We start from the raw sequence: 21,500 nt of genomic DNA, 5'->3' as shown, positions 1-21,500 counted from the left end.
CAATAAGACACGTTTATTTCCATGCAACTCTCTGGTTGGTCTGGTGTCTTGCCTCTGTTGCATTCACTGAACACGGGAAATTACAATCCTGCCGTCCTCTCTAGTGTCATGATGAGGTTCAGGTAAAGCACGGTTAATGTATTATATGATTGAGGGAGAATTGTCCGGGGCTAAAGAAAAAACATCCGGGGCTTGACGCGCCTGGTTCACACGTTGCAGATGCGAACACTGAGAGGAGTGTCTCTGGCTCAGCCACGTTCCTCCCCTCTCTCCTTGTAGCTCTGCTCCAGGCGGATCCCCACAGAATCTCCTCCAGCAGGTAGGAGGTGCGCACCTGGCAGGTAGCGGAGGTTGGTTCAACTGTTGCACTCATGATCACCAACAGCTCAAAGTCCGCCAACTCTGGATCTGTCCAGCCCCCACCTAGTGGAGGCAAAAGGAAAAATGGATGTCTAAAATGCCTGATCTGTTTGGTATTTTGAGCAAAACACATCATAGACATGTTTTTTATATATTTTATTTATCCGAGACCCATAATATATGCCTAAAAATAACATGATAGGAGATCTTTAATATCTGTTAATCTACACTCTGTCTCAATGCACATTTACCTGACACCCGAGCAGGAGACTCTTGCGCATGTTGGCCACCCGGATCATCAGGCAGGGTCGCCCTTCGTGGGTCGACACCACAGCATGCTGGCTAAACTTCACCGTCTCCCCTCGCTTCTTTGGCCGGGCAATCTAAGCAGGGACAGATCAATAGGTTCTGGTTTTAGTCTGATCATCTTTGATAAAACTTGTTGAGGAGTTTTGCACTCAACATAGGAACAGATGAATGCCTGTTCAAGAATTGCCTGCAGTTGTGCTTCAAATTAGGAGAGGACACACCTGCTTTTTATTAGAAAAAAACAAATTCTCTTTCACTTTTTGCAGCAATTATTAAGAAAACAGCAAAGTTCTATGTAAATATACAATACTTGGCAGTTAAATATTTACGCATTGGCTACCTTGGCTAGGAAGGTACCGGTGATGAAGATCTCCATCAGCATAGTGAGCACCAGCTGGACGATGAGGAGGATGATGGCTACTGGACATTCCTCAGTGATGCATCGAAAACCATAACCAATGGTGGTCTGGGTCTCCAGGGAGAAGAGGAAAGCCCCCGTCAGGGTTTGCACCTGCATCACACATGGTGTGTGATTTGATGGAGGGTCAAATTCTAGGGGAATATACAAAGTTATTTTTGTGATGTTGTGTTTTTGTTTTGTTCTAACTCTGTACACGCTAACACTGGCCATTGTCTTAAAAACTATACATTTTGAGGTAAGAGTAAACAAGTGTCTGCCTTGAAAATATGCTATTGCTATGTGTCATTACAGTACTTTTTATAACTTGTATGCTGGTAAGTTGAGCAAGCGTAAGAAGAAGTGATATTTAGAGGAAGTGGGGGTGAGCATATTTGAGATATGCAGATGTTTAATTTAATTTTTTGTTTAAGCTCAAGACTAGGCCCAGGAAATGCAATTTGCATCAACAACCTCATGTCTTTACAACACTATAAGAAATAACACTCACCCCCAATGCAAGTGCATACAAGGACATAGAGATTCTAGATGGTTAAGGCCTAGGCTCCACAGGGACGAAAACGGGTTGAATCCGCATATTTCTCATGCGTATAGCCCTTTAAGCTCGACGACGCCGTAAGGGAAACGTAGAAACAGACCCCGCAAACGACAACGGGTCCAAAGGTGGATAGATCTGGGAACGGAGCGCTCTGGGGGGTCCAACGGGGCCGTGGGGTCGCCTATACGGTCATCCGTTTCATAGCCCCGCCTCTCCCCACCTCTTCCCACCTCTTCCCACCTCTCCGCGTACCCCGCATCATTGCTGATGTGTTTCGTTAACAACAACAATGGCGGATCGCAGGGTTGCTATCGTGCTCCAGTCGCTACTGACCATGCTACAGTTCTTTGTGCAACATCTACAGGAGCTCATCCATCAGCAACAACAGGACATGGAGAACATGACCTACATGTTGCTAAGAGTACCGCGGGGAATAACCCGAAGGGCAACCAGGAGAAGGTTTTGGGTAAGACCGGGCAGAAGCAGCAGTTGGTGGGACAATTTTGTCAATGGCGTTGTCGTGGATGAGGAATGGAGGGAGAACTTCCGCATGTCCAGAGCCTCTGTCGTCGCCCTGACCGAAGAACTGTGCCCATATATTGAAAGGCAAACAACAAACATGAGGGCACCAATTGATCGATGGGGGAAGGATGCGGAAGACTGCTAACGCCTTCGGTGTTTCGCGCCAGACTTTGTCCTACATTATTAGGCAGACGTGCAGAGCGATCTCAATCCACCTGGGTCCAAAATATATCAAGCTGCCTTTTACTGAGCCCGAGACCGCGGATCTGGTTGAGGGCTTCGATCATGCTCATCACATGCCCCAATGTTTAGGAGCAGTGGACGGAACCCACATCGAAATCAAGCAGCCATCTACCAACCCCACTGACTACATCAACAGGAAAGGCAGACATTCCCTTAATGTACAGGCCGTCTGTGATTACAAGTACCGATTCATGGATGTCGTGGTAAAGTGGCCTGGGAGTGTGCATGATGCACGGGTCTTTGCTAACTCAAAGGTAAACATGTACTTGAAAACTGGAAAGATCCCTGCTCTGAGAAAACAGATTGTGGACGAGGAGGAGGCCATACCAATTTATCTTCTTGGTGATCCTGCCTACCCGCTGCTGCCGTACCTGATGAAGGAATATGCAACCGGTGGCTCCACAGTTCAGGAACAGTACTTTGGGCTAACTTTGTGTAGGGCACGTATGGTCATTGAGTGTGCTTTTGGTCGCCTCAAGAACAGATTTGCTGCTCTTAGAAGGCCTATGGACATAAACTTGGTTGACCTGCCCCATGTCATTTACTCCTGCTTTGTCCTCCACAATGTTTGTGAGGCCAGTAAGGAGGCTGTGGATGATCAGTCTGTGTTGGGAACAATTCAAGCTGACAGGGATTTACAGCCTCCCACACAGAGCAATAGGTATCTCACTGACTGTAATGAGGGGGAGGGAAAGAGAGTGAGGAGAGTGCTTACGGCTTACATTGACCCGTAGGACTACATAAAAGACAGACTGTATTTTTTTTTTTTGGAAGGTTACTGTGTTAACATCTGATAAACATTATTTGTTACATTCACTGTGCAGCTCCTTCAGTGACCATTTTTTTTTTTTTTACTTAGTACTTCTTAATGTATGTAACATTAAGCAACAAAATATGTGATTCTCCAATGTTCAAAGTGTGAAATTAAAAATAAAATTGCCTGCAACCACTTCCAGACTTTCTTTGAACTTAAAGTGCAACATGTGACATTTCCGATATTTGACACTAGGGGGGGTTATTTATCAGAAATATAGTATATAGATGTCTTAATTATCATATGTATATTTATACTTTCCCATAAGGAACCAACGTGGCACGGTGTCACATGAACTTTAATGTTCTGTAAAGTTACACTGATGTTCCATCCTGACTTTCACAGGAAACCCGGAGTGACATATGCACGATTAGAAATATGATTATGATCTGCTCAGTTTATTTAGCTGATTCAATTACATTTAGTTAATATATCCTTTATTCTTCAGTTCAAACAATGTTCTAACCTATTTAAACCAAAAAAGCATCCTCATTATTGAAGTTATGAGTTATATGACACTAGGGGGGGTTATTTATCAGAAATATGGTCTATATATGTCTTAATTATGTTCTCAATGTTCCCAAGTAGAAACGGGTCCGGGTTCTTATGGGTTAAACAACTGGCTTACTACGCCACAAACTGAAGCTCACTGCTTTATCAGTCAACTTGGCCAGTAATAGATATCTCACTGACTGTAATGAGGGAAAGACAGTGAAGAGTGCTTGCGGAGTACATTGACATGAGAGACAAGACTGTTATTTTGCAATGTTTTTTATTAAGCAGAGTTGCAAGAGCTATAATGATATATATATATATGTACATTTATGGAATAAAAAGTGAAATGCTTTCAGTCCACATGTTCACAGTGAAACAAGGAATATAACACCTTGACTGGCAACAAAAGATATTCACTGGAATAACAAGTTAAAAACACTTCCAGACTTTCTTTATATATATATATATATATATATATATATATATATATATATATATATATATATATAAAGTGCTACAAAAACTGAAGCTCTGTGCTTTAACACCTTCACTGGCAACAAAAAATATTCACTGGAATAAAAAAGTTACATTTGCTGCACCCACTTCCAGACTTTCTTTATATACATATAAAGTGCAACAAAAACTGAAGCTCTGTGCTTCAACAGTCCTCTTCAAAGAGTGACTGGCTGTATGAATACTGGGATGGTTGCCGTGGGGGGTCAGGGGTCCTCGTGTGCCGGTGTGGTGCAGAGGGGTGTGGTGCAGAGGGGCTTGGTGTGTAGGCAGGCTGTGGCCTTCTATACAGGTACGGTGACTGTTCCGGTAATTGTCCACCAATGCTGTTGTGGGGTTGTGCATGCATGAATTCCCTCATCAGGGAAAAGCCCTCCCGAATATTGTCATTCATCTGAACAAAGCTTTCTGCGTTGCGGGTGGACGTTTTCTGATTTTGCTCCATCAGCTCCACCATCCTCCTTTTGAGTTTCAGGTCTTCCTGCACGGCATGGTCAACTGGAAGTTTTGTTTTCAAGCGGTCACTTCTGTGGCCGTTCAGCTGCACCTTGAATAAACCAGAGCATTTTTTTATTATTACACAATAGGACCATAGCCACCAGATCACATAAGACCAAAGGCATGTTGTGCAATAGCTTCTACTTTTACAAATACAACAGCTCTCAATACATTCTACTTTTACAAAGCTTAAACGTGTTCAGTTTTTCTGTGGAAGGTACTGTATCGTAGTATGTAGCAAGTCCGTTAAGCTTGAAATCATGAACATACCTGGAGCAGATTCCTGTGATGCTGTACAACTGCAGCAGCTGGCAGACTTCCGCTGGATTCGCTCGACTCTGGCGGTGGCGAATCGCTGGAACGCTCCAAACTCCGGGGTGAGCTTGGTCCGGAAGACGACTCTTCCAGGTCCCCCGTCTCGATGCCCGAGCTAAGGGAGCACGTTGCAGGCGAGCCACCCCAGACCTCTTCACACAGCTCAAAAAACATGTGCACAACACGTCCTTGGCCACTCCGACGCTTCGTGTCCACCGCATGCCTGTACTTTATGCGGATTTGTTTAAGCTTGGCGGCAAGCTGGGCCTTTGTAATGGCCCCCACGCTGTAAGGGAAATCCTTCCCTGTGTCGGTCCTCGGATACTGCGCCTGAAATAAGTTGTCTATATCGCTATATTTCAACTTGCAGGACTCCCAGTCAACATTCTCCTGTATTAATGAAGTTTTGTACTCTAATGTGACCCGAAGTAGAAGTTCAACCTCATCATCAGTCCACGAAAAGACCTCCTTTCTTGCACAAATATCAGCCATCTTCTACCTTGTGTGTTTGTTTGTTTGTTTGTGCCTTACACATCCGGGGGGGATCTTATACTCGCTGCTTTTGTGGAGGAAGTTGCTGCTTTTGTGGAGGAAGTTGCTGCTTTTGTGGAGGAAGTTACAGCGCCACGTACAGGTTCGGCTTATGTACTGCAGCTTTTCCAGCGGTTGGATGTAAACGGAGCCGTCTCGTGGAGCTTGACACAATCCGGTGTATATTGCGTGTGGGCGGAAGGTTTTTTGCGGTTGCGTTTGCGTTACTCCGTTGCGTTTTGCCGTATGGGTTCTCGTGGAGCCGGGGCCTAAATGTCATGTTTTCCAGACACCCACTTCAACACCTCCTGCTGATATGACACTTTACACCACTCTATAATTGACACCCACTTTTCAGAGCTGTGTAGAGTGTAGCTGTGTTCACACTTTGTCTTTAGTGTGAAGGACCCTCAAGATGTTTAATGCACTTCATGCTATCATGTCCAAAGTCACATGAACAGATGTTTGGCAACAAGTTAACATGTTAAATATAAACTGAAATTTGGTCTTGAAACTAAAGCATTTTATGTGACTAAATAAGCAGCGGTATGTGTTTGCCCAATTGGGACAGGGATACCTTTGATTCTTCTGTTATTATTTATTAAAGAGGACATATGATGCTCATATTCAGGTCTATATTTGTACTTTGTGACTCTACTTTGAGGGGGGGATGCAGACCATTTACATGCACACCAACCTAGGGTATATAGCACACTACATGTTAAGAATTGTTCATGTTCAGCAGTCTTATTTTGAAACGGGATCTTATTTTGTAATGCAGGTTGTTTCTGTTTCCTGTTTGAGCCGTTCACACTTTATTATGTGCATGCTGTCGCAGCAGTGGAGCAGCAGCAATCCGAGAGAAGTCACTGATGATAAACTTCAACATTCTCTATTCTCCATTCTCCATTCTCTATTCTCAAATTATCCTGTTCTCCAACATGTTGTACCGTATGTTCCCTCCATGCTCTGAGTAGTAAAGACATTTTATAACCATCCGATGACTCTGTGCTATCTGACTCGAGCCCTGCCGTGGTCGTTTATCCACAAACCCAGTTTAAAGGGGTCCAATACCCAACACTACAGGAAATGGAAATTCCCAAAAAGCATAATAGGGCCTCTTTAGGAGTTAAACTTAGTTCTAATATGACAGTGTGGTTGGGTTTGGTGAATGGAATTGAACCCCTGTCGAGGTTAAAGGGTCTCTTTGGCCAAAATTGTATTCACAACTAGGTTCAGTTTTATGACAAATGTTTCAAGATACCAGTGAGATTTCTGTTTTGACCCCAGTAGGGAGGGGTTATAAAAATGTCTTATTGCTGCTCGTAGCATTTTTTCAGGAAGCAAGATTTCATGGGAACGTCTTTGGACTGAACTCACTCTATACAGGGAGGTCTTTGAATCATCTATAGTGACCCAAATATTTTTCTCTAGGAAGACACATGGAAGTACCCATTAAAGCTTAGTCCCCCACATTCTCACCAAGTAGGTCTTCGTGCACCAGTGCCAACAGATACCACAGCACCCCGAACAGGAACCAGGTCCCTGCAAACGTAGCCGTGAACAAGAATAACTTGTAGCGCCACTGCATGTGCAGAAATGTTGGACGTAATATGGTCTACAGTTAACATTAGCAATTATTGCTAACACTCAGAGCTAACCTGTACTATTTTGAGCAAAACACATCATAGACATGTTTTTTATATATTTGTATATATCTGAGACCCATAATATATGCCTCAAAATAGCATGATAGGAGATCTTTAATATCTGTTAATCTACAGTATACTCTGTCTCAATGCACATTTACCTGACACCCAAGCAGGAGACTCTTGCGCATGTTGGCCACCCGGATCATCAGGCAGGGTCGCCCTTCGTGGGTCGACACCACAGCATGCTGGCTAAACTTCACCGTCTCCCCTCGCTTCTTTGGCCGTGCAATCTAAGCAGGGACAGATCAATAGGTTCAGGTTTTAGTCAGATCATCTTAAATCAGCATCTATCCTGACACAGGGTACTTATGATGTATTATGGTTTGGATTCCTAAAGGTTCTGGGCTACTATTCCATCATTCAAGGGTGTTTTTCACTATAAAAATCTTTGTTTTTTTAGGCGGGGAGATTAGAATTTAAATGGTTTTACTATGTTCAATCTGAATTTACTCTGACACAGCAACATCTATATTGATTCTGACACTTCTACAGCCAACTCAAAGGTGTATCATTGCTTTGGTAAAAAACAATATTCATATACCCCTTTTAGCTGTGAAAATATACTCATTCATTCTGGGCATGTCATTTTCGAGCCTGAGGCCTGAAAAATAGGCCCAGTGCTTAACAGGTTAATGCCAGACACTGCCTCATACTGTTAAAAAATGTACAGGTTGCACTACTCTAAAGTAAAACTTCATATACTCTTTCCCGAAGTGTCACCATTCTGTGAGAAATGTGAACAATCAGAGGCAGACTTAATGTGCATGCCCTAAATTCCAAAACTTTTGGGTCGCAATATTCTCATCCTTCTCAAAGGCATTTAAAGTCCAACTACAACCAGATCCAGTGTTGTGATACTGGGCACATCTGAACAATGTAACACACTTCAAATGCACAACTTCATCTCCTGTCCTCTCCTGTGGGCAAAGAAACATATTCTCCTATAAAGGAAATCAAAAGCTGTGCCCAGTTTTAAAGCTTGGATAACAACATTGACTGATAATCTGCATTTGGAAAGAATTTGATATATCCGTGGGTTACACTTGCCTTCTGTGTTACAGTTTCTTTCAATTGCTAAAAAACTTTTTTTGCAACAGGGCTCATTTAGTCAAAACACTTAACACAATTCACAAAACTACACACCCAAAGTGCAAAACACCTCATATATCTTGCAAAATTAAGCACTGCACCCAAAAACTACATAAACACTTACCAAAACCAAACTTTGGCACCAAATGGCACAGACTTCACTTATAGTACACACCACTTTGTCCAACCAACTACACACTGTGGTGCTTTATCTAAAGCACACTCATCTTTTATGGTGATCTGTATGTAGAGAATTCTGCATAAAAAGATTGTTCAATTCTACAAAAATACAGAACTGTAGCTATAGTGTCGTGCATGAATGTAGCACATTACATTACATGTCACTTGTTAGACGCTTTTATCCAAAGCGACTTACATACTCAATACTGTGGCCAAACTCCACAGGAGCAATTTGGGGTGATGTGTCTTGCCCAGGGACACAACGACATGCTGACTGCAGTGGGGTTTGAACCTGTGCTACCCTGATCCGAACACCAACGCACTAGTTCACTGCGCCACACGCCTCCCTGCACAAATTAGTTTTGGAGAAAAGTCAAAGTAAAACAACAGTATATTTGTGTTTCTGCACATATTTGTAGACTTATGTAAACAATCTTGTTATGCAGAATTCTCTACATACAGATCACCATAAAAGATGAGTGTGCTTTAGATAAAGCACCACATGTGTAGTTGGTTGCAGAAAGTGTCTTTACTATAAGACCAGCGACACAAAAACGATCAAAGATGTCTGCCACCAGCAAGATGGTAAGACTGAAAGACAAAACTATTTCCTGATAATAAGAAACAGTTTGGAATTTAAGTTTAACAAAACTTCTTTGTGAATAAATGTGCAATTTGGCTCTTATCATTATTAAGTGCAGAACTTTTAAAACAACATTTAAACATGAATATTTGAATAAGCAAAAAACCAGAGTTAACAATACATCACCATAAAACCATACGGGCAGTCTGTAAAACTCAAATGCACTTTGCAGTGCATGTATTTTACAATTTAGGACTCAAACTGTTATCCAAGAAAAGGAATAATACCTGAGTTGCTGCTTCCACTCAGTTGTGCGTCTCAGTCTGGATCTCTGTGTCGGTTTTGATATGAAAGTCTCTGTTTGTTGTGTTTCAGTTCCAGAGAGGTTATCTGTGTGCCTGGTGAAGACGTGTGTGTTCTCTGTGGGTCTGATCATCATGGTGTCTGCTGTCATCACGGTTCATCTCATGGAGAAGCTCAACAAGAGCAAATAAACAAAAAGTTCTGGTTCCCGACTGAGGGCACCTAGGGGTAGTTGGGGGGGTTTCAGGAGAAATTATTTCCTCACAAAAAACATTTTCAAATCAATTTTCATAATCCTGGTGTCCCGCCTCCAGAATTGTTGCACTTTATGAAAGACAGGCGAGCTCAAGTGTCTCATTAAAAGCTCTAGTCTTAACAAAATATGTTGAAACTGCTAGAAGTGAGTCTTCATTTTATTATTTTCACTCACAATATGTGTAAATGTCAAGTTTAAAAGCATTTATATTAAGAGTTACAAAGAGTTAATACAAGAAATGTGAATCATCACAGCTGGGTGACGGGGTATAAAATATAATAATAGTACTTGCAGCCTTGAGGCCGCACACATTTGTTGTTGCATTTCTACATTTCTTGCTGTGCCCCAAATTGTGGATCCATGAAATATCATCAAATCAGCAGCAGAAATGTTGTACCCGTAAGGGCTTGTGCATGCACATTACAAATAAAACAGGGACTCACTATCAGACAACGTGGCAAACATGGATATAAATATGTACACTTACAATGTATCTGCATGTGTACTGACAACGCATTTTTGGCTAGTAAATCGTCAGGTTTCAAGAAACTGCTGAATATTCCTGTTAATCCAATCATTATATCCAGTAATCTGTTTTTAGGTAAAATCATTTTGCCTTCAGATTACGGAGGTTTTCAATTTTTTTGTTGTTGAATTAAAGCATTTTCTTCTACATGCAACATTTAATAAAGCTTTTTTGTTCCTATGTTTCATTATCTATTATGTGTTAATGCAAATGAACAAATTACTCACATATATGTTTGGATTCTACTAAAGACTAAAGACTAAAGATCATGTGAGGCTATTTGTTTGTTCCACTTAGCTTAATTGTGACAATGTATTCCATTACAATGACTAATTACCTAATTGTCAGTAACCTACTGTAAGTATCTGATTTTTAATTACTTTCCATTTCTTTTGGGATACTCAATATCAATTCAAAGCAAATAAATACAAGGCTTTAACCTAGGTGTAAAATATAAAACAACAAAACAATGTAACCTTTCACAGTATTTGTAACAAATCAGCTGTTCACCCACTGAGCTGTCAATTAATACATGAAATACACTCACATTACATTATATGACATACTTACATCACATTTATCAAGAAGCGTCTTAAGGGCCTCAGACCATAAAGAAACAACCTCAAAAAGAAAGAATCCTGCAGGTACAGTCACTTAGCAAAATCAATGTTGGTGCAACTGCATTGGTGACTGCATAAAATAATACACAGTATGTTTTATAAATCAGGTGTCCATCTGCCGCATTTAAAAGTATATTTTTAAAAAGAAGAAGAGTGAAAGTGTCCTAAATTAATAACAAAATCTAAGCACGGCTACCTATACGAAGTGGACCACAGAAAACCATCATTTACAAATCATTAACCTGCAAATTCTTCTTCAAATTAAATGTTGACTCCTTGGAAAATGATAGTATATTAACAGCTGGAAGGCAAAGATTTCAATGGCGGTAATGTTGTTCCACTTTTCTCCTTTCAACACAAAATGATGGAGAATTTTCCATTCAATTCATGACTTCTTTAAACTACAGGCAACAATGATGTACAGGAAGATTAGCTTTGGTTTCACTCGAGACTCGGTGTTGTGAGACTCTTGAACTGATGTATTGTGTGAGAATGAATCGTAATATATACTTCTTTACTTGAAAATGTATTGTAACATTGTAATCATTCTTATAATCCCACTTTTTTTTGTTATGTAGCAGTAACAACGTATTTCTGTAACTCTAAGGGTAAAAACTATAAAATCCTTTGCATACAATAACATTAATTCCACTACATGTAATCTGTTTATCTCAAAGCCTGTCGCTAAACTGTGTGTAAAATGTAGAAAAAAGTTCGATCCATTGATCTTCTTCTTGCCGGCAGTGGCTCAGTCAGTAGGGGCTTGGACTGGGAGCCATAGGGTCGCTGGTTCAAGTCCCCGAACAGACCTAAAATATGGAGTGTGGACTACTTGGAGAAGTCCCAGTCCACCTCCTGGGCCCTGCTGTGGTGTCCTTGAGCAAGGCACTGGACACCCCCAACCCCCAAGAGGTCAAATGTCACTGTGTGTGCTGTGATGTGTGCATTTGCAAGGGTTTCATCCTCTAATTAGCTTGATGCTGAGTAAAATTGACTCAAATTGAAGAAAATGTTACTCTAAAAATATAACATTTGGTCCCAACCTATATAGAGTAAAATGTACTCTTTGTTCAGAGTTGTATAGAGTTTCATTTTACTCTATTATGTGCTTAGATTTGACTCTGCTTAATGGTTATTTACTCTATGTAGTGTATATTAAAAACAACTCTACTGCCATTTTACTCATAATAGAAGGTAATTTTACTCCCAATCGAACGTCATTTCACTCCAACTAGAAGGTAATTTCACTCCAACTAGAAGGTAATTTCACTCCAACTAGAAGGTAATTTCACTCCAACTAGAAGGTAATTTTACTCAGAATAGAATAAATGAACCATAATGATCTTTACAATAAAAAAAGGTCAATAAACCAAAGTGCTTAAGGAACATGAGTGGGCGTGTGTGAAGCTGACCATTGAGCAGCCCGACCAAGCAAGGAGGCAGAGGCAGAGAGTTCAAATACAACCCGGTGTGGGCATTTATTCCTCTTTGTGGTACAGGATACACAGCCTCAATATGACTGTCTCACGTGAACACAGTCACCAGTCACCAGGACCTCACACACACACACTAACAGGAAAACAGAACCTAAATACACACAGGACTAATCAAACCAACAAGACACAGGTGAGGAGGGAGTAGAAAACACAGGGCACCAGGTGAACGCAATCACCAGCAACAGACAAGACGGGAGGGGAAACACTTTTCAAACTAAAACAGGAAACAGAGACAGACAAACTAAAACATAGACAGATCGTGACAAATATATGCATAAATTACATATAATCACATGCTTCCTGTGCAATGTTTTAGCGTGGAACAAATGAATATACTTCGCCAATAATGAAGCTATATAATCCGTAACGGAGACCGAGATCTATGGCCCCAGAGATCACCTCCGTTACAGCGTGGTCATGGTTTAACTCCAATAGAATTGACTCTGCATTTTTGATCGCACTCTAGAAGCTATGAGTAATAAATACACTCCAAAATTATTAAATATCACTATTTCAGAGCAAAATAGTAATTACTCTGGAAAAAATACTCACCAATATTTCCTGTGTAGGATCAGTGGTTCCTGTTGCTCTTCAAGTTAGCTATAGTCTTTGAAATGTTTGTACAAATGTGCAAAACATCATTGCTTTCCAGTATTTCAAAATAGACTAATAGGATCAGGTGCATACAACAGACAGAAAATAAAGATATACAAAAAATGACAAAACATTAAAGTGGACCTATCATGCTATATTTGAATAATATAGTGGAGGACCATACCTATATAAGACATATTTATACTTTTTTTTTCTCAAACTACCAAACAGATCATGCATTTTAGCCATGCCTCATTTTGCTCAATTTGACATTTTTTAGATCTGTTTTAGCAAGGGCTGATTCAGTGAGAACAGCACCATCTACAGGCCTGGCATATGTACTACAGCGTCTCCAGCGCTTTCGAACGGCAATGGCCGTGGCTGTCTCCTCCTGATTGGTGGAGTTGGCCCAATAGCCGTAGTGCCACCGTCCTGACGTCAGGACAGTGTTCAAATCTGGATCAGTTTTTTATCAGATCCGTTGCAGCCCTTTTTTTTGAGATTTGGGTATGGAGGAAAATAGAGAGGGTTGTGTTTTCTGACACTTGGGTCCGTTCTCATTTCATCAAATGTCCCTCCCCGACTCCCCTCCTCGACTCCTATCCTCGAGACTTAGTCCCGCCCACAGGAGATGCGAGCGGAGGAGCCAAGGAGGGGAAGCAGCAGGCGGTTAGAGAAATGAGAACTCCTCTCCTCTGAGTGGTCATTGGTAAAGAGACGTCCATTAATGATGACAGGAGGCACAGTGTCTGACGGACAGATGTGTTCATGACGACTTATATATTGACTTTTAATTCATTCACAGTGCGGTATAATGAGACAATAACAGCCTACAGATGCGGACATACACACAGACACACACACATACACACACACACACACACACACACATATGTATATATTTATATAAATATATACAATTTCAGAATCAAACAGAGCACTCTCATAATAACGTAACACTATCAGAGACTGGATATACCCCCCCCTCTCCCCTCTCTGGTCGCTACAATGAGGGAAATAAATGACGGGCCAAAAGTTGTATTTACAAGTATTACAAGTAAGCAGAGGACACCAAACCAACTGAGACCTGTCTGTCCGCTGCATCTACGCACACACTGTACCACACACACCTACACCACACACACGCACCTACAGCTCCTAAAGCATAATAATCAGGCTACAGCCGTTGTGTATTTTATTATGTGAAGCACTAAATGGTTTTAGAAAAATATCGACTTTGTTTGTAGATATCTACTAAACTAAAGCAAATAAAGAGAGTAGGCCTGTTATACTGAGTGATATATATTATACACACTGCTCTGCTTTCTGCACGGACCTCACAGCTGTTCTCACTGGAAACATCGCGTCGCGATGAATCAGTGTATCCTCGGTTATAGCTCCTCCAGAGAGCCTCCTCGACGCTCGATGCTCGGTCCTCGATGTGCATTTCGAGAAATGAGATGTCCTTTAACATGGCGCGCTAACATTCATTTCCGGTTCACTACCGGAGGACCGAGGAGTCGAGGAGTCGAGGAGGGACATTTGATGAAATGAGAACGGGCCAAGGTGAGTTCCCTGGAACACCGGGGACACATATTCATGTATAAAAGACGTACAAAAGTGCATTTTGCATGATAGGTCCCCTTTAAGATGTAAAAAAAATGTAATGTTGTCCCAGGATTGTCTGAGAGGAGTCAATAAATAATATCCTTTGAGTCAAGATGGCAGCCCATAGCCATAGAGATACAGAATGCATACACTGCAAGAAAAGCTGATGAGTCATTTAAACCGATCATTAACCAATCACAACTGTGCATTGAAGGTGGAGTTAGAGCACTTCTGGGTGCAGACACAGGACGTGGTTTAGGATGTTCACACCAAAAGAGGGTAATGTGAAAATAAAGTCCATGGCTCAGTTGCTCGTAATCCCAACTAGTGCAGTATGTGGAATACGACTCCTGATCATTTTTCAAGGACCTGGTGTGGTCTTTTTTACCTGAGCGTACACACTCACACTCTCTGGCTGAGCTGTGTTTCTAGGCTCAGTGGGTGCTGCGGGTCCAGTGTGAGGACCAACCATAGCGTAGCAGGAGGACAGAGCTGAATCTTCATCATCTGTTGGATCCTGAGGCCCGGCTGGAGCTACGAACTGGAACAGAACAAAACATTGATTTACCAAAGTTTGTTTGTATAATATTGTATTTTTATATGTCATATATTCCTCAAATACAATTCCATATTATTGACTATAAAAGTGATAATGGTGTTTAACAAAAATGTAAGATTCATTTGTATTTTCAGTTAAAAGGCATGACATTTTAGGTGTTATTAATCAAAAGCAGAGTAAGGCCAGATAAGCACACACACAAAAGCATTTGCACTGCTAACACATACAGTACTTTGCATTTAGAGAAAGAAATGGGAAATTACAGGTCTCCTCTTTTCTTAATTTGTTCTGAGACAAAAAATTAAGATTTCTGGTTCTCTTAAGTTATCTCTTCGTTACTGCGTACAACTTTTCACACAACTATATCACACGGTTTGAAATTAAATGTATCTCAAGTGCAGCTTTCCCGTGAAAGGCTTCTGCTCTCAGTATGTGTTGTGTAAGAAAATGCAGAAGTACAAACCACTCGGCTCAGTAGGAAGTCACATAGCTTTGGTTAACGGCTGTGTGCCAAAAATAGAAAGCAAAGTTCTGATCATGTGATATGCATGAAAGAAACCTTTGGTAAAAGTCACTGTGTCTGCATTATGTTTACGACACCAGCATGTGTTCTTGCTTTTAGAAGAAGGAGCATTACAAAAGAAAGGGAAAACAACACACACAAGCAAACAACAAATACACATCACTAAGAAACACAGTGCAGTTTAAACACAATAATTGCCAGACAGAAACCTCAGCAGCAGGTTTGGAGAGAAGCATCGCGGTGCATCAGGTTAGTCGGACCCAAAGCTTTAAAAGAGCAAGCAGCACAACCAGAAATGTGAGCAGCAGGACCTGGAACTGCAGACAGAAGGTGGTGTAGAAAGGAGTCATGGATAATAAACAGTAAATAACAAATACATATATGCAGATATACTGTGTGCATAGTGTATAGTGATTAGTGTGCATAGAGGCAATATAACTGTCTGAGGCTCCAGTTATGGATTGAGCTTGTTCCTCATATTCAGTCCAAGTCTGTTTAAATTGTTCAAAATCTAAAATTCAGTTAAATTATTTTACTTTTCACTCAAAAGTTTAAAGAAAACTTGTCTCTTACCTGAGCAGTATCATAAATTGTATTTTCGACAATCATTCTTTTGCCTGCAGGTCAGTCAATACAAAATATATGTGGATTTGCATTAATTTACATTTCATTTTGAGAGCTTCACCTTTAAAGCTTATTACCTTCATAACATGTACATTACTTGAGCTGCATCTGACTTGAGTCCAGATATCGGTTGTGTCTAAATTATCTTTTTCAAACAGCTGAACACTTGAAGTCTCTATATGTAGAATATGATATAAAGTATGTTGCTGTATGAGAGGTTTCAGACATGTTTTATGTGATTGCTCAATAGACAATGGGGATGTGTAGGGGGCATATGATGAACTTGAATAAAACACTTAATTCCCACAAACAGTCAAACAAAAATAAATGTTTTTGATTAAATGCACACTTAGACTTACTTGTTCTTCTCTTTCGAAGACACCAAAGTCCTACTACACCAATGATGGCGAGAATGAGAATTGTGAAGAATACTCCCAAAATGATGCGAACAGGGTTTGGTTTGGGAGGAACTGTAAATAAAAACATAAGCCACATTATAATGCTTGGTTAAATTCATAAACTTAGTCAAGTGTGCGACTGCCTCACATCCTGCCAGACTGTTAGATTTAATTATACAAAAACTTTAAAAGCTTTTAATTTGTTTGCTTTAACCCTAATATGTTTAACCAAACATTTACTCAGTTCAATGGGAAACTACCAACCATCAACAGGTCACTGAATAAGAAAATGTAAGCAACACCTGGCTCTTGTTTAATCAAAGCAACACTGGTAGATGATGATAGCTGGTTCTGATAGTCAAATTACTGGAGCAGAAACTTTCACCGACTAATTCCAAGTTTAGTTTTATAAACTACAAAATACTTAATTAAAACACTTAATTGTAGTAAAGATAAGGCTCCTCATTGTATTTCTTTATACAGGTTTAACTGAAACATGTGACAATAAAAAAAAACAAGCTTTAAACTTTTAAAAGCTCTTCCCCACACACACACGTTTTTTAATTTCCTGTCATGTTGAGACGAGGAAAAACAATTGTTGGAGATTTGCACTGCAAATGTTTCTTTCATAACGGCTTCAATGGGTTAATTTCTGCCTCCTGAGAATCTCTTCCTTTAAATCTTTTTTAAAATGATAAAAAAAAAGATTGTGACTTTAAACATAATTGTAACAAACCCAATGTATGTGTCACACCTTGGAATAATTATTTACTGATTTAAAGACCCATAAAGGTGTGCTTTTTAAAACTAAATCTTATATTACATTGTTTTTATATGTTCTTAAAAAATGCTTATACTGAATGCTCTAAACTTAACTCTAAACTGTGTGTTATTATCAGGAAGTAGTTTCTCTTTCAGTCTTACCATCATGTTTGGCGCAGACAGCTTTGATTGTTTTGGTGCTGTTGGTCCAGCTGACATGGTTGCTATAGTTACAGATGATCGATCCACTTGATTGGTGGACCTGGAGAAAAGTATCAGGGATCCCCTCTGACCGCTCTCCTCTCTCCTGACTGCAGGTATGGTTGTCACATGTGAAAGTGCTGTTGATGTGAGAGTCCTGTGAGCTGCAGGTCACAGTGAAGCTACAGGAGGAAGAGTTACTGGAGACAGAGCTCACTGTGAGGTTTACTGGAGACACTCGATCTGAGGAGGGAAGAAGCAGGTGAAGAGTTTCAGAAACAAGACCACAGAAACTCTATCAGTGTTTGAGAGGTTAACAAACCTACCTTGAACTGTGATCTTGTATTTAGCTGCTTCTGTTTCGCCTCCTGAAACCTTTGCCACTTCAGCAGTATAATATCCACTGTCTGCATGTTGGAGATTCTTCAAGATCACAGATAAATTGTTCACAGCAAACTCAATCCTTCCAGCATAATCAGGAAATACTATTGGATTGTTGCCAAGGTTAACTGTTAATTTTTTTTTTTTTTCATTAAATGTCCATGAAAAACTAAAAACATCCTGAAGAACATCAGCATTCATGACATTCAGAAGCACATCCTCTCCCTTCAGCACAAACACAGTCCCAGCACTGATCTCTGTAAAACAGAAGACACATCATACAGTAAATATCACATACAATATATGGTTATTCGGGCAAAACTAAATATTTCTCCATTCCTATTATGTGATTATAAAATACCTTCATCTTATGAAAAATCAAAGGTTTGAACATATTTTTTTAAAAATCTTGGATTAGCTTTGACCCTTGAAGCTGCTTAGAGGAGTTTATCAGTTGAACTTAAATGTTGCTTTAAGTATTTATGTTTCTTTTTCATCTGACAAATTCTTTCCATTCTGTCTCGTATGAAAAACAGGGGACTTTTTACACCTTGCTTATTTTACCCCCTCTTTTCCCATACTATTGTTCCCCAGATTTGACAGAGGCGAAGCATTTACTCCTTTTCTACACTTGGTTATAATCTGTCTCAAACCATCTACTCTGAAGGTTACAAGTTGCCAGCTCATAGAGTCCTATTGTGAATCTGGAAATGTTGAGAACACCAAAGTGTTATGTTAGAAATGTATAGTTCGGGAACAGCATATAGAAACTTCAGCATGAATAACCATTATAGCCTATGTGGACAATAGTTAAAAAATGGCTTGGCCGATTTGGACAATTTTGTAGTGGTTTTGGGGGTAATTATAAGGAGCCAATATTTTTGCTCTCTGACAGTTGATTTTGATACATTTTGGGTCGATTTGGAAGATTTAAGGGTCTCATTTTGATTAGACAGGTTTCCTATTTATTTGAAAAAGAATTGTCGACAGAAAAGGTTATAATTTTCATCTTGTGTCATTTTGTAGCTATTGTTTACATAGTACATTCCTTTCAATTAACGCAATTTATTCTAATTGTGCAATTTGCCAAATATATGCAAGTTTTAATCCAGCAGTCTCTCTGTGCAGGGGACTACACATTTCTATCATAAAACTTTGATGTGCATTACGGCTTCACGATGCTGCAACCAGACCATAAAATATACAAATATGTAAACTGTTAATTGAAAGGACTAAAAAGTGCGTACCGCCACACAAATTATTTTTAAAATAAAATGTTAAAGGGCCCATGTCATGGCCATTTCCACTGATCATAATTACATTGTTGAGGTATACTAAAATAGATTTATACTGTGCAATTTTCCAAACTCACATTGGTTTCGCATACAGCATCTCTGTCAAGCATGTGTATTCAGCAGTATTCACTTTCTCCACTAAACGACTCGTTGGAGCTCTTGCCCCCCCCCTCCCTGTGAGCCTAGTGTGCTCCGATTGGTCAGCTCGGCCACTCGTTCTGATTAGTCAACCACCAGAGAGGCTGCGCCCATGTCAGTGCTTTTCCCGGCTGCTCTCAGCGTAACATCAGTTTTATCATGGCGTCGGTACAGCGGTATATTTTATATACATATATATTTTTAACTGTTGTTATAGAAGAGTGTGACGGCCTCAGGGCCTTTGTCTTACGGTGGGGTGGAGCTGAAGAGGGTAATCAGCGCGATCACGGACACCTCCGTAGCCGGTGCTATTAATCCCAGCGGCCCGGAGTCTCTCTCCAAAGCGGCTGCAGAAGGACGAACTGAGCGACCCTCTCCCCTCGACCACCTGTCTCTGCATTTACTACAATAAATGTGCCGTGGTTTTGTAAACTCGTGTATGTCTCCTTGTCTTTCCGTTGTGGCCTACGAGCGACTCTCATAACAAAGAGTAAGTTATTTTTACCCGTTATAAACTACTACTGTTTGATGAGAAATCAAATCATGGTTTGCTATATATGAATTCAGGGAAGAAAGGATAGGCCTACTAAGTATTTCCATTAAACTTTATTTTTAGAAATGTACAAAATGAACATAAATATACATATATACACGGTATATCATCCATTCCTCCTCCTCGCATCTTGCCTGCGCACAGTCGGTGCGGTGCCTTTTAGCACCCTCAGTAGAATCCCTTCCCCGTCATGGATTGTCCGCCAGGATCTGGCTGGACGAAATCAAATGCAAATCACAAAATATTAGAGAAACTTAGTTGTTTTAGATTCGTTAGTAGTAGTTGTGTAATGAACAGCTTGCCTGCTAATATGCTAACCTAGCTTTGTTTACCTTGGTAGCTAACACGATATGAACGTTAGCTTGGAGGAAAGGCAACTATAATGCAGTGTAATAAAACTACTATGAACAAAAGCTAGTGGTTCATATTAGGCTAGCAATAACGTGTTTATAATTGCAATCGTATACGGGTATTCTGCTACGTTCGGTCATACAATGTAACTTGCATGAATACATTGTTTTGCGCTAGCATACAGCTAGCCTCGTTAGCTACATGCAGTATATGTACGGTCACAATGTACGGTAAATCACAGTACAGTATACTGTATGAGTATTCCGTGTGTGTGACTGCAGACATTCTCCTGCCATGACAAACATGTAAGGCCATCTGCTGACATTGTAGTTGATATATTTAAACGCTAGCAACGTAGCATCACAAAAATGTTTTTCTGACCGAAACTAGCTCTAGCTCCGTGTGTTAGATCGCTACGCCAGCTATAATGTAATTACGTTTCGACTGACCGGCAAATCACCCGGAGTATACTGTCAATAGGTATTTTGTGTGTGAATGCAGACATTCTCCTGCTATGAGATACATGTATGCAAGGCCATCTGCTGATATTAGAGTTGATATATGGAAACTCTAGCAACTTAGTTAGCACTGTGTCAATGGCTTAGCAGTCCAACACAGTTTACACATTTAAACAGTCTTGTTTGATAAATACACAAATAACAATGCAAACTTACAGGTTGTATACCCAGATCTTCCCCTGCTCCAAACGGTCCAAACAAGCTGTGCATATCCGGCCTCAAACTGGGCAATGTTTTGGAAGCTTTCGTCTGTGAAATGCCGGTTCTTCGAACCTCTGGAGGAGGAACACGACGCTGCTGGTGTGGCCATAGCTCTTCGGGATTGGTCCATTTCGTTCCGGGTACCGCATGACATCAGGCGGTACCCGGAACTAAATGGAAGACTCAAATGGGCAGTGACGTATCTCCAACGAGGCGTTTTGGGGAGGTATTTTCTGTGTTAGAGTTTTACTCGCTACAGGGTGTACTTTGAGGGTTTTGACTCTGCACACCGTTTACATGCATAAAAACCTTCATAACACACAAGGGGACGGGTAATAACCGGAAAAGCATGACATGGGAGCTTTAATCTTCGTATGGATCAACATAATCATAAAAGTATAGATTCTATTTAATAATCCTAATGACTGGAGATTTTAGTTCAAGTTTCTACTGTATTTTACATTCACTTAAAC

General features: G+C 40.4%; 1 protein-coding gene and 1 pseudogene across 1 annotated transcript in view; both read right to left on the bottom strand.

Annotated features, from left to right (window-relative positions):
• Positions 1–206: 206 nt before the first annotated feature.
• Positions 207–9,574, bottom strand: LOC117500105 (annotated as a pseudogene).
• Positions 9,575–14,249: 4,675 nt separating this feature from the next.
• Positions 14,250–21,500, bottom strand: part of LOC117500161 — a 60,990-nt gene continuing 53,739 nt past the window's right edge. Inside the window, exons 7-10 of the mRNA XM_034152894.1 lie at positions 17,552–17,651; positions 16,589–16,699; positions 16,179–16,222; positions 14,250–15,064 (exon numbers count right to left, since the gene is read on the bottom strand). Coding sequence (XP_034008785.1) covers positions 14,885–15,064; positions 16,179–16,222; positions 16,589–16,699; positions 17,552–17,651 — 435 coding nt within the window. The 3' untranslated portion in view covers positions 14,250–14,884. The remainder of the gene's footprint in view (positions 15,065–16,178; positions 16,223–16,588; positions 16,700–17,551; positions 17,652–21,500) is intronic.

The sequence above is a fragment of the Trematomus bernacchii genome, unplaced genomic scaffold (genome assembly GCF_902827165.1).
Source record: "Trematomus bernacchii unplaced genomic scaffold, fTreBer1.1, whole genome shotgun sequence".
Lineage (NCBI taxonomy): Eukaryota > Metazoa > Chordata > Actinopteri > Perciformes > Nototheniidae > Trematomus > Trematomus bernacchii.
This window is presented reverse-complemented; position numbering and strand designations above follow the sequence as displayed.